This window comes from Trachurus japonicus, chromosome 3 (assembly GCF_045865225.1).
Source record: "Trachurus japonicus isolate A0001 chromosome 3, Traja_1.0".
Classification (NCBI taxonomy): domain Eukaryota; kingdom Metazoa; phylum Chordata; class Actinopteri; order Carangiformes; family Carangidae; genus Trachurus; species Trachurus japonicus.
The window spans coordinates 17,996,839-18,011,181 of NC_140909.1; the positions used below are offsets into that span (position 1 = coordinate 17,996,839).

At 41.1% G+C, this 14,343-nt stretch overlaps 1 protein-coding gene across 2 annotated transcripts in view; it reads left to right on the top strand.

The window, feature by feature from the left end:
• Positions 1-14,343, top strand: part of unc13c (unc-13 homolog C (C. elegans)) — a 111,535-nt gene that overhangs the window by 45,032 nt on the left and 52,160 nt on the right. For both annotated transcript variants that reach the window (XM_085764924.1, XM_085764934.1), the window contains exons 11-14: positions 1,592-1,707; positions 1,988-2,151; positions 7,942-8,098; positions 9,222-9,290. In XM_085764924.1, coding sequence (XP_085621050.1) covers positions 1,592-1,707; positions 1,988-2,151; positions 7,942-8,098; positions 9,222-9,290 — 506 coding nt within the window. The remainder of the gene's footprint in view (positions 1-1,591; positions 1,708-1,987; positions 2,152-7,941; positions 8,099-9,221; positions 9,291-14,343) is intronic.

The following is a 14,343-nucleotide window of genomic DNA, read 5'->3' on the forward strand; positions in this document are numbered from 1 at the left end:
GTTGAGGTTATCATTAATGTCCATATACCAATAAGCCACAGAGAGCTGTGGTTCAGTTTGGGTACTGGTTCTGTTAATGCAGGTCGTTTCACAGTTTCTTCTCATACATCACTGGTTTCACCATCCTGCATGAGGTTGAATGGCAGCGTAATGGGAGCTCCTACTTCTGTTGAAGTATTATGACTGGCGGGGGCTGTCTCTGTTTGCCTCTCTAGCTAAAAGGAAGCAATTTGTGGTAATAGTGACCCCTGCCCACCGCTGCTGCTCTGTGCCTTTTTAAATGTCCACAATGAATGTCTAAACAGGCCTTTGCTGGTGTGGGTGTCACCCCCCCCTCCAGCTGCTCTCCTCTCTAAGCCTCTTCAGCTCCTCTTCAATCTGGGCTTTTGTGTTTACAGTGCTAGTCTCTCTCTCGCTTTGTCACGTTATTATTTTTCACTTGTCTGTCTCTTGACCGACTAACTGTAAAAGGAAATGTCCCTAATTGACACAGAGGAGATGATTTGTCAAGAATATGAGAGCACAGAGGGTGGGCATTTGAAGTTGACAAACCCCTGCAGCTGTGAAGGCACCAGCTCTCTGAGCTGTCATATACCTGCATTTATGCATCTATGTGCCTGGCTGTGTTGATGGTGACATTGCTCATGCAAGTACTTATTTATTTTTGCAGCAAGGCTCGGTTCATAGATGTGATGTCATTAACCTTTTCAGGACATGATGTCATGTCATTAATGTTTTGTGTTTCAGATGATGTCATAAATGTCTTTTGTTTTTAATCTCTTAGTGTTTTATATGTCTTGCTGCCATGGTGTGGTCAAGGGCAAATCTCTGTGGAGGGGGACAATAATGTTGTTTATTGAACTGTACATTGTATCACTGAGTGGGGTCATTTATGTGTGTGTGCTTGAGCTATTTTACTAAATGTTACAACATTTATCTTTTACTTGTTCCTCCATCTACCTGGAGAACAGTTTGAATTCAGACCCAGTGATGTACAATTCAGAAACTGCGAAGAGAAACACCTAAAAATCTAGTCTCGTCTTCCCAGTGATTAGTAAGTGTACTGCATCATCTAGGATGAAGAAGTCAGGGAGACTGATGTACTGACTCCTGCTGAACAAGACTAGTTTGTTTGTTTATTACATGGATCCCCATTAGCTGCCGCCTTGGCGACCACTAATCTTCCTGGGGTCCATAGGGAACAGTACGGACCACGTGGTATTTGGATTCTGCTTATTGTCAGCTGGTTTCAGCCTCTTATCTCTTTGAAAAAGTAAGGGGCTCATTCACATCCAGACTGTCCAAAAAGCAACAAGTGAAATGATCTGTTGCTAGGTGTTTTCTTAGATGATGAAAAAATAAACAGAGGCCCCAAAGGATCTCAAAGATCAGAAAATTCAGTAAGAAAAGCTTCAATCCATTTTCTTTTACAGCAAATCATTTTGACCACTGATAATACTAGTCTGCGGTTAGTGGTGGACATCTTGGGCCATGCTGTTGGGGTTAAGGGAAAAAATGATACTTTAACATCACAACTTATTTTGCAGGTAGATTGAAACTAGAAGTCACTAATATAAGTTTTGTGTTTCAGATAAGAGGACAGACAAGTCTGCTGTGTCTGGTGCCATCAGACTGAAGATCAGCGTGGAAATGAAAGGGGAGGAGAATGTGGTTCCTCCTCACGGCCAGTACACCTGTTTACATGAGGTAACCTTCATGATGTGATTCAACATTATGCAAAATTAATGATTGGGGAGATGGAGTATTGCGTTTGCAGGGACACTTAGTAAAAAAATTATAAACTGCTGTGAGTACTCTGACAAACTACTGTACCAGTGACTGCACTGTGCAAACATGCCTCCAGCTGTGATAAGGGTCTGTATTTGCTGCCATACGTTGCACAAAGAAATGCCTCTTTTATTACTTGTTGTGACACTGTGCTCCATCACCATAACCTGTTGCGTCTTATCTCTCGTGCCACTCACAGAACCTGTTCCACTACCTGACCGAGGTGAAGAACAGCGGGGTAGTGAAGATCCCACAGGTGAAAGGGGACGAGGCGTGGAAGGTCTACTATGACGACGTGTCTCAGGAGATAGTGGATGAATTCGCCATGAGATACGGAGTGGAGTCCATCTATCAGGCTATGACGTTAGTACCACCCTGATCTATGGCCTTTTACCTCACCGTTCAGTCACTGTCTCATTCGACAGAGTGAAAGGGAGAAGGAGAAGAGAGAAGGAGAGCAGAAGGAAAAGAGTAGTAAAAATGTCTCCTCAGCAGAATTAGAGCTTAGGAAACTATTGAGCTCCTAAGTTTGATTGATTAATTGCTGCTCCCCTGGAAAAAAAAAAGGTCCTGCCTTGGTCACATTGATTGTGACCACATATAAACAATCTCATTTCCCCTTCTTTCTGTCTCTCTGATCCTCTCTGATTTTGTCCATCCACAAATCTGTCTCTTTCTCTCTCTCTCCGTTTCCCCTGCTCCATTTACACATGCAGAGACACATCACCAGAATCATTAAGTATTGATCAAGGTCATGCAATGTTACACTACTATGCAGTGTTGATGTGTTGGTTACCCCTGCAGAATCTGCAGCATGCATGTAACCTTACGTGAAACTTCAACTTTTTCTTGTACAGGTGTTTTATACAGTAGACATAAGAATATGTGATTTTCAGAAACAGTGTTTCTAATGTAAGATTTGTAATGTAACCACTTGAATACATGGAGATGGGACACTGTCAACTGTTGTGCATTGGTTAAATACAGTATTACTGTATTCCAGCAGACGGTCCAACCATATGACAAGGAGCATTCAGGGAGCTGTGGCTCGATGGACATTATACTTGAACTTGATGTTCACTAAGCTGATCAGGAACTATTTTAGTTACATTTGGCCACTGCTACTTGGGTCATCGTCCATCTGCTCTAGTCTGAGATTACTTTGAGGTCACCAAAGTTGGGGACAGTAAGATAAGGCTTTTTACTCAGTCAGCACTGGTTGCAGAGCTTGTTTTTTCTGTAAGCTATATTTTCTGGTGAGCATCTAAGCATGTCATTACTGTATGTCTCATAGCAACAACAGCTATTTTAGACAGATTCAAAACCAGCTAAATAAATTCAAGTAATAATCTGTCTGAGCACAACTGTTCCCCTCTATGTGCTGTTATGTTGCTCAGTTTGGGTAGCTATTAAGGCTTTTATCCTCAAGTTTTTCTTCAAAAGGGAGACTTTCAAATTGGTGTTGTAGAGGAAATCTGCTTCGTCTGTGGAGAGTGTACCTGCGCTACCCTTTAAAGTCAGTAAATTGATGGCATTAGATTTGTACCACAGGCTTTTGAGCATGCCCATTTTTGTTTTCTCACACTAGAAGCACTTCACAATGTGACCAAAGGACTTTCCTATTTAAACACCATCTTAAAACAAATTCTGTTCAGCTGCTAGCCTTAAATTACACACGTAATCTGAATTTTTGGAGTGATAATCATTGACCCCTCATGTGGGAATATTTTAATATTTCTGGCTTTTTCATTTTTTTCACAGACACCTCAGACCAACCTTGCATTCTTCTGGACCTTCCCCTTATTCAACAAAACTGAGTGCACTCAGCTTGATCAGTATCACCAAATTGGATTAGTGTTATTTAAATAATTACAAATCCAGACCATTTAATGCAATTGTATTTGTTTTAGCCAAAGACTAAGAATCATGAAGCCATACATTGAAATGTTTTGAAGCTCTTTAAACTCTAATTAAAGGCCTGGATGAAATAACCAACTATAAGAAAAGGCAATAAACTCTTGATATTGTGGATGCCTTTATATATGAAGAAGACCAAATATATTCTCCTATACATGGATAACACCAGCCCTGCACAAATCTGTGAAAAGATGTTCTGTTATTTTTCACAGATGTATCTTTTCAACTGCTTTTTGCTGGAGGGGTTTTTGTTGCTCTACGTTCAGCTTTAAAATCCTCTGAGGTTACACCACTGGTTTTCTGGTTTTCTCCTTTCCAGATTACGTGATGATTTTTGCATTGTGTGTGGCATGTTGGACAAATTCCTCTCCTGTCAAACACATGACAGGGAGTCATCTCTTCATTCAGTATTTAGGTATATAGATCTGCATTCATCGTGTAATGTGAGTTTTTTGCATTCATACGCCCACTCCCACTCTCCATGTGACCAAAGAATGTGCAGGTAGTATTCATCATGCTGCTTTTCATTTTTTGTGAGTAATTGTTTTTTTTCTTGGATTCCTCCTCCTTGCTCCCGCTCCGATTTTTATGAAGCCGTGAAATCTCGTGTCTTATTGTTCTGGTAATTCATTACCGTGTGGATCCTTGTTAGATAAAACACAATCCAGGTCAGGCTGTGGCTTCGGCTCTTATGACCTTTACCGTGGAATTTTCCTTAATTGGAATTGAAGGTGTGCTTACGTTGCATTGACGTTGCACTCTGGAGCCTGAATTTCCTGCACTGCTGGTCATAAGATCACATACCCTACACTTTACCTCGAAAACAATACACTTATTGCTAGATGATACAGTTTTGTTGCACTCAGTTTTGTCATAACCTGCCAGTTTGTTAATTTCAAATACAAACATCAACAATCACAGCTTTTGTTTGGACTCAGACTCTTGTCCATTGTTTGCCTCTGACTTCAGTAATTCAGGGAGTAATAATGGGATAAGGAATACCTCTTGCCTCACCATTACATTGTGATTAGAGTTTGAGCAGATGTTTTAAATCTCAGATCACCTTTTAAGCTCTCTGTCCTCTGCAGAGTGCACTTGTTGGGCAGTCCCAGTAGCTGACTATGTAATTAGCTGCTGCCTTAGTAAATCAGAGTCTAATTACACACAGATTGTGTTGGCAAAGTGCAGTTTAAATTTGTGCTTTCATGTTTGGAAATCCGGCCATGTGTGTAGCTGAGATGAAGCAATATTGTAAAACGGTTTTGCTTCGTGATCCTGAAATCGCTTAAAATCAAGAAGTGCTTAAACTGTAGTAGCATAAAATAGTCTTGCATTGGATGGTGTCTAATGTTATGTTGTGAAATGAGACCACTGGATCTGGATGTACTGTGTCCTTTGTCATCTTCCTACTGGTCACATGTCTGAAACATATCACTGGGTTTCTGTTGTGAGCCCTCTAAAGCTTAGTTTAGCTGTTTTGATGATTCTTAAACATCCCACACATCCCACGTTATCAGCCATTGTGTCCACATAAGTGCAACTGCTGTAGCAACATGTGTGTATATAAATAAAACGAGTGAGTCGTGTTTGATAGCTTTGGTGCTGCACACTGGTATGGAGTTGTGGTGTTGCCAGGTGACAGACTATTGTTTCAGTGTGACAGAGTATACTGCAGCAGATGAAGAATTGCTGGGTTATTTAAGTGTAGACGAGTGAAGGAGTAAGTGGCCTTATTACCAACTTTCTCAGGTGGAGTTAATGCTTCAGGCTTGAACCTTATTTAAGCTCTGCGTTTCTCATATCTGCTCTTATTATGCTTCATCAGGAATTTATGAAAGACCCTTCCTCCCTGTTTCACAGAACCTTGACTCCCAGTCACTCCTGACATGATGGCTGCATAAATCACAGCAGCTGCAAAGGCACTCCCACCCTCCTGTGCCACCCCACCCCCTGCCACAACAACCACCAACATACCCCATCCCTTGTGGTCGTTTTTCTTCATCTCACTCCATCAGCACTCCCTACTCTCTACACCTCCCACCCCTCTGTTTCTCTGTCCCTGTCTCTCGTCATCTTTTTCCCATTTCTTACAGCTATCTAAGACCATGAAATGATACAGGCGTGTGCGTGTGTGTGCGTGTCTGTCTGTGCGTATTGTAAATCTCATCCACTGGTAAAAACCAAGGCAGGGGTTATGATAGGACAAGCAACGTCTCCCTCTTGAAAATTGGCTCAGGAGATCCAGCTCTAAAAGCGCCATGGGAATTCAGCGGATGCCATCATCACTCTCTCTGCATCACTCTCTTGCTCGCCTAACCCCAAGTGCTCCTGGGTAATTTGGAGGCTGAAAGCAAAGTAATTAAATAGGCCTCCCGAAGAGAGCGTGTTTGTGTTTCTATTTGCGCGTGTGTGTGCGCATGCATGGGTTTGCACATCGGAAGGGGGGAGTAAATCTGTAATCATTACTCCACATAACTCAGTACCTAACACTTTGGCTTTATGAAGCAATGACTCACTGAGCAAGATGATATTAGTTGCACAATCTTTGTGAAACTAATATCACTATTCGTGAAATAAAAAATATTCATTTAAATGTTAATATCATAGATTTCTCATATTAAAGTCTCATTTTAAAGTCAGTACCAATGTATATCATCCTACAGTTTCACAACAGCATTTTAAACTGAAGTTGTAAACAATATAAATGACCAGCTTTTCGGCTTGACAATAAGATCATAGAATGTAGAACAAAGTTAATGAGCAACCTAATTGTTTTTCCATATATTTATATCTTTAATGCATATCCCCGCCCACTCATTCTCACTTTAATCTCTCAGGCATCTTTACTGTACTGTAAAAAGCATCCAGTGCATCCAGATGTTTGCTTGCTGTGGGTCACGCCGATGGCTGAGAAGGAAGCCCTTATGTATACATTGTCTGCTGCTTTTGAATAAACATACAGATTATTATGCATAAGCATTTTCTCTTTATATCTGGTATTCTATCTGCACAATCTTTTCTGAGCTGTAGGAATGAGGATGGAGCTGGGAGGCTGTCTCAGTGTTCTCTGCACACACTAACACACTTTGTCCAGTGTTTTGCAGGGTTAAAATGAACATTATGCTCTTGACTCAGGCAGAGATCTCTGCTCAAACCAGGTCTCCCAGGCTCCAGCACTTAATTATTGCTGGGTTATGCTGTTGCGTGTGTGTGTGTGTGTGTGTGTGTGTGTGGAGGGAGCGAAAGAGAGAGATTGTGGTAAATATGAGGTGGCAAGTGCATTTGTTGCTTGAAAGTGGTTTAAAGTCAGAGGGAGTTAGAATGCTAGTGGAGACAGGAGAAAGGGAAATATGATTTCTTTAAACAGAGGACACCAGGTTTGCAGCAGTGAAAGACCCCTGCTTCAATCCCTCCTCAGGGAGAGATGGCTTGAGTAATTTTAGCACACTGCAGTGTACTGAGGTAAAGTTTGTGCTTGGCTGACTTGTGGATTCACCTCAAGTGTGCACACTGTGCTGGTTTGTCTCATGGTATTTGTTAAAGAGTAAGAGAAACAAATAAGTTCAAAGTGACAAAGTAAAATACACAACTCTCTTCCTGTCCTGTGGATATGATGATATCTTAGTTCCCATTGGAACAACTGATTCACTGTCTGACTTACTCCATCTATTACTTTGCAGCTCTATGTTGTTGATAGTAGGTTAAACGGCTTTGATGCATTGCATTATTTGCTACCGATAATCATTAAAGACACTTTTTTCTACATGGGCGGAGCAGTGAACTTCTAATGCACTAACTCATCCAGCAGAAGTAATTGTATGGAGCACTGAAAATATGCTCTCTGTTAACGAGTTACAAGGTTAAATGATGAAGACATACTGGAATATCGCTGCCCTGCCTTTTGTTTTTTACTGCTGTGGTTTCTGAATAGAGAGATACCATATGGCAGCTTTTTGAGCCATACTCTATACTGAAAGGAAAAGTTATCTTAGTGATGAAAAATATTTCTTTTAATCTTTCTCAGCGCTGTGTACTCATGGATTTTGAGAGTTTCTGAAGGGCACATTGATTGCTTCCTCATTCTCTTCAAGTGTCTAGTTGACATCAAGTCTCATCTTGTTATATTGTATATTGTTTTCTTTGTATGTTTGTTTACTGATCCATGTTGTCCCTGAATGTCCTCATCACTGTCCCTCATGCTACATTGAATAATAGCTGTTTATTTTTCCCCTGCAGGCATTTCTCCTGTCTGTCCGCCAAATACATGTGTCCTGGTGTGCCAGCAGTGATGAGCAATCTGCTTGCTAATATCAATGCCTACTTCGCCCACACCACCACCACCACCACAACCACTGCCTCTGCTTCTGACCGATTTGCTGCATCTAACTTTGGAGTAAGTGCTTCTATTCTTATCTTGTAGTCTAATGCTGAATAAAAATGTGTAGTGTCCAGTGTCAAGACTTAAATAACACCTGTTACTATCTTATGTTCTGTCTCATTTTTTGTCATCACTCCTTTTTGCTATAGTTAAAGGTAGGGTTGGAGATCCTATTCTGGAGCATTTTTACTAAGCTGTTTGAAATCCTCTTCACACTCTGATTGCAACCAATTAATTAAATGCTTTTTCACAAAAATGAAAAAAGTCAGTCACCCGGGGGACGGACAATCCTGTAAAAACATGATGTAATCATCTTGAACACGATGTTAAAGTCAATTGGATCGTGATGTGTCAATCAAGCTGCCGTTTCTGTCCCTCCCTACTGCTCTACTGCACTAAACGCATGCGCAATCAGAGTCTTCAACGAGTTACGACCTTGGAAAAGAAAATGCCAGTGATCCAGTGTACCACATTGAAGTCTGGTAGGTGGCAATCTACCGCTAAGCGTGATGCTGGATGGCTTTGTTATGATGTTAGGTGTTTTCTTTCACTGAGCCATGAGAAAAAGCTGGAGAAAAGTTAACGATGCTGCACAGTGACACGCGACAGTATCACGGAAAGCAGCGTCGCTCACATTGGGATTACATTTGATCGTACCAGGAAAGTGACACCTTCGCGGCTTCACCTTGACGTGAACCCAACAACACCGAACAAGCGTTGCGTGTTCCTGCGCTCTAGAGGTGTGGCTTCAGAGAGAAGTCTGAGGAAAGGGGCTTGGACTTTTGACGTGTGTATGAAAAATGTGGCCTGCTAGAACCGTTTTTCCAGGATCTCCAACCCTACCTTTAATCATTTTTCAGTTATTTGTCTAAAATAGGTTGTGCACTTGAAATCGACAAAATCTCAGAGGTAGCCAGTGCTTTCTGATTGAATTTTTAATAAGCTAATGTTGCAAGGCATCAAGTAATATTTGATAGAGTCTGGCACAAAAGTAAATCACAAAAATTTGTTCCAGGAAGTACAAATGAATCACTGTAGACAAAGCAGTGCTATGGTCCACGCAGTTATAAATTTTTAGGCCCAGTGCTTTGGGTGTGGTGACACTTTGAACTGATTGATGTAATTTCTTTCCTGACAGAGGGAGAAATTCGTCAAATTACTGGATCAACTTCATAACTCATTGAGGATCGATCTCTCTAAATATCGGGTATGTACAAGTGTTTTTTTTAAAATCTTCGTTCATGGGACTTCTGTCACTCGAAAATAAGTTTTTTGGTTGTTTTTTTTAAGTTTAAGTTTTGTCCACATATTGCCTGGTGGGACTGCATTCTCATTGGATATTAAAATGTGTCTCTGTTTTACACATTGCAAGCAAAATCTTTCAGTGAAAATGCAGGTTGCGTGCCATTTTGACTGAAGTGTTGCCATTAAAGCCACCTGCCATCTGCTTGATTTGATACAGGCTTCTAGTTTGATTCAACTCTGTTTACAGTACACTGTGTGCTTTCGTTATCTGGCATGCAGCAGCAATCCATTTACACTTTGCATTTAATGCCAAATTTGCGTCTGTTGCCCTCAAAACATGGTTATTGACTGGATTCTTCTCCTTCTTGGATTCAACTCAATCTGTATTTTATGCCCCCTTTGAATCTTACGGTGCGCTCCCACAGGATCCACATTAATGCCATGTGTAATGTTTTACATTTAATATCAGGATTATGCTGAGGTAAATGTCATAGATATGTTGATGTCACACCAATGGCATTTGGTAATGTCTCGTGCCACACTTGTGGCATTTAGTATATGGTTTTGAAGACTGTGGCATTAAACTGTGATATCATGGGGGATTTTTGAAATATATACTAATAAAAATCTTTGATTACACACAAAAAGACCCAGAGACAGAGACATGCTGTGCATTGTTGCTCAACAAAAACAGGAAGAGGGTCCTGGATGAAATTTCATAAATTGAATTTGCATGTGTGAAGGGGAGCTTTGCCATCGCAAGAAATACTGGTCCCAGTGGTCCATTTATTAGACCATCTAGTGAGTTTTTGGACACTTTGTAAAATCTGTAAGATTTGCACCTTCATATATGTATATTCAATAGCATCTGTAGAATGATTTGATGTTGGCTAGCCTAGTGCTATTATTAAAGCAACTACGAAGAACATCAAAAAAAAAAGTTTCTGCTGATATCTCTGTGTGACCTCCAACAGCAAATGAGGCTATTTGTGGAAGGATAAGCTAGTATTTCTTAATAGTGTAACTATACCTTCTGGAGGCAGTGGTAGGGTCGGGCCACTGGACGAAATGATTTACACACCTGGCGTGGCTATAAATTAGCATTGAGTTGTTGCTACGCTAGCCAGTAAAACCGAGCTCAATTTCATTGCTATATTTTCATCATGGCTGATACTGGATCAGGATCCACAAAGAGAAACCTACCGCTTTTGTCTACAGGGGTTGCTAAAATCAACACAAAATGAAAGTCCTCGTAGTAAGGGCTGGGGTAGCTTTAAAAACAAAGGACATACTAAGTAAAATTTATATATATTTTATTTCACTTCATGCTTAATATTTTGGCTTTCAAGCTTCTGTATCCAAAGTTTGAGGCTTCATGATTATAATATTATTAACTGTTTGCTAGATAACCATGCAAACTGTACTACAACCAACTACACTACAGACTACAAGTGAGTGCAGCACAGAAAGCAAGGATGAGATAAATGTCCAGCAGGAATTTCCACTACCTTTCAGAATGTGAAATCATTAGGTTTCTTATCAATGTACAATATTAGAAAGATATGATATGCATAGTTACCTGTATATATAAAAAAAAACCTAATTTTTTCCTCCCCCTACACATCCTCTGGGAAATGCATTTGCTATATAAGAACAGCCATAGTGACATTTCATCCCCCATTGGAGTTGTTCACACTTGTAGACCTATTTGTCGTATGAGATGGCTTCATTCTTCACGGCCATTTGCGTTGTGATTTCCAGTGAGTGATGAGCATAAGGCAACATAAGGAAGCTTGACTGTACTGCTCTATATGGAGAATTTTATTTTACGGCTGACCTGTTATAGACATATCATGTATGTGTGAGATGCAAACTGCTGACTGTCACCGTTTGATGGTCTTATCAGGCTACAGGCAGTCGGTGTCTATGAATCTCTTTGTGATGAGCCGTTTGGCACAGTCTTGCATCACATGTTGTCTTGCACTTTTTCTTTTTGTCGTATGTTCACTGATGGATACTAAATCTGCTTAGTTGTGTGGTAAACTGGAATAAAATATTAGAACCAAGGCATACCAAAATAATACCTAAACTAACTGTAAAATTGCATTTAACATTTAAATCCTAATAAGGATGAACATTATTTCAAAGATCAATCAAACACTATTACAAGACCTTCACTCAAAACATATAATACAATGTTCCAGTTAAGCAAGTGGTAGGCTATAGATTAATGGAGCTATTTGTACTGTGTCACTATTGCTACGTGGCTAACATTAGCATTTAGTCATCACCAGGGTCAAAGCTTCAGTTATCACTGCATTTACAGGGCAAGAGGTTATAATATCCTGTGAACAGTGCTATGTCTTCAGCGCAGCCTGGATGCTACAGTGACTGTTAATAGAAAGTGACTGAAAGTCCGACTGGGCTGGAGCTAGTTGGTCAGCATGCTAACTTGCATGAGTGAAAAGAGAGCTACTCCATCCCTGGATGCAGAAAGATCTTGTTGAGTAGAAGAATGGATTTTGATGCTGATCTTACAATGGGTGTTTTTGATAGACAAGTAAACCACTGTTGAAGATACAGGGAAACATGCAAATAACTTTTTTAAATAACCTAAAAAAAATACACAAATTATCTAACCATACATTTTTCTCTATCAATATATAGTATGCCTCTCTCAGGCCACTAAGGATGCCTCAGTATGTTACTCAGGCAGATTGAAATTGTGACATACAGCACATAATCTTCCAGAACAATTCCAGAGGAGAGTAATCCTGTTAGACACCACACACCACCGCACACCACCACACAAACACACCCAGGCACTGATTTGCCTGACCCTATGTACACACATGTACATACACCTTAGCTCACATGCAGGAACATAATACAAACGTGAGTGCTGCATGCGGACATGCACACATGCTTTTATCTCTCCCTCGCCGCCTCGCTTTCACACAGACAAAACCACTAGCTCTAAAATACCCTCCCCCAAATGTGCAGGCATCCCTACTGGTGCTCACTGACTCACACATGCACCTGAGCAGCCAAAGACGCACACATCGCCACACTGCCTCCCAGCTGGTGGTGTTACACGCTCAACTGTAACTGAAAGATGACCCTCTCACCTTTAATGTGACACAAAAGGCAGCGTGTCATCGAGTGGGTGATTGCTCTAGTTCTCCTGCTCCTTGTCACAGCTCGCTGTGTGAAGCCACATGTGATTACAGAGACACACCCTGATAGCAGTAGACCTGCTGTCTGCTTGCAAAGGCAAAATCGACAGGATGAGAGAAGGGACAGTACATAGTGAGAAAGAGAAAGGACTCAAGGGGGACACAGAATTAAGTTGCAAATAGTGAGGGAGGGAGAAAGAGGATTTGGAAAGAGCGGTGGATGAAACAAGCTGAGAAAAAGAGAGAGAGCTAGAGAGGAGATTTGGATAAAGAGAGGGAGAGCTGTAGGGAAGAGGAGATGGATTTGGAAAAGACAGGAGGAGGAGCAGATGAAGAATGGAAGGAAGCACGCTCGGTGGATGACAGAGAGGGAGAGGGAGGGTTAAGTGAAGGAGAGATGGCCCTCTTGTATTTTCAGATGGCCTGGCTGTCGGGCGATAAAACCTTCACTGAGACCAGTCACAGAATATCACATTGGCTTCACCTGCCAGCACTGCCCTGCTGCTCTCTTGTCAAGCCTGCCACAGACCAGTGGTCCATGCACACGCGCGCGTGCGTACACACGTACACACACATTTCACACAGAATGTTCATACTCTCACTTTTTGAAGCCGTCCCATAGAGCCAGCCTGCCGCTATTCGACAGTAATAAGATTCAGATCTGGCTCCTCCGCCCGCTCACCGTATGGATTTCCCTATAATGACATTCTGAGGGGGATTGAGTTTGCTTTTGTAAAACAGAGGGCCTGAATCAGCAGAGAGGGACCCACACTGCTGCTGCCACTCTGCATTTTGCTACATATGTGTTTCTTCACTTTAAACTTTATTTTAACAGCCCTCATGCACAGTGACACCTTGTATAGGCTGTCTGTCCCAGCTGGGATTTAAGGGTTTCTCTGGGCTGGACATAAAATCTGAGTATTCAGAACACGCTGCAAGGGATTTGGGCTGGCTCAGTTTAGTTTGATATAAAGTGATGTTTGTTCAACAAGCACCCCTGGGAGGTGTGTGCTATTCTCTTAAAAAAGGAACTCACTGCAGAATTACCGTGGGACTTTAGAGAAAAGGTTACTTAATATAAACAGCTGGTTTATCCTGTGTGATAAACAAGACTCTGCAGCCTTCTCCACAGAGTGAAATAGTTGTTTTAAGCTACACCTGTACAACTACACAGAGATGTTCATAAAGCTGATAAAGCATAAATCAGTGCCATTCCCATGATAGCACGACATACAACCAGCCTATGTCATCCTCATATGACACAGATATAGTTTTCTATTTTCTGTTCGACGAAGGGAATATTCAGGGAACAAAGCTGCATCAGCATTGTTGCAAATATTCAAGATAATCTAGTTCTTTCCAGAGCAAAACCTGAATAATCCTGAGCTAACCCTTTTCAAATTTGTGACAGACAATGTGGAAATTCGAGCGCAGGAGACAAGCCAGTATCACCTTTCATAGAGTGCACAAGATAAGGCACCTGTGCCAACTCTGACGGACTAAAAAAAGAGGAATTATAAAAGTTATTGAAAGGGCAAAGGATTCAAAGTCAAAAATGCAGGAAGTTCTACTCTTAAATTATAAATAATCATATAACCATACCTTCTTAGCCTAGTCCAATAGCAAGGATGATGACATAAGCACAGACTTATACTCTGTGATGTACATATTAACTCAGGATGGTCAGGGTGACCGTCACAGTGTTCCCATGGCAGTTTGTAGTTCAGTGCTTTTGATCTCTTTTAACACATGATTACCTGCACTCACTGCAGTTGTTCCCTGGTATTTGACCTGCCATTATTCAGCCACTGTAATCTGCACAGGGCATAATAAACGGTC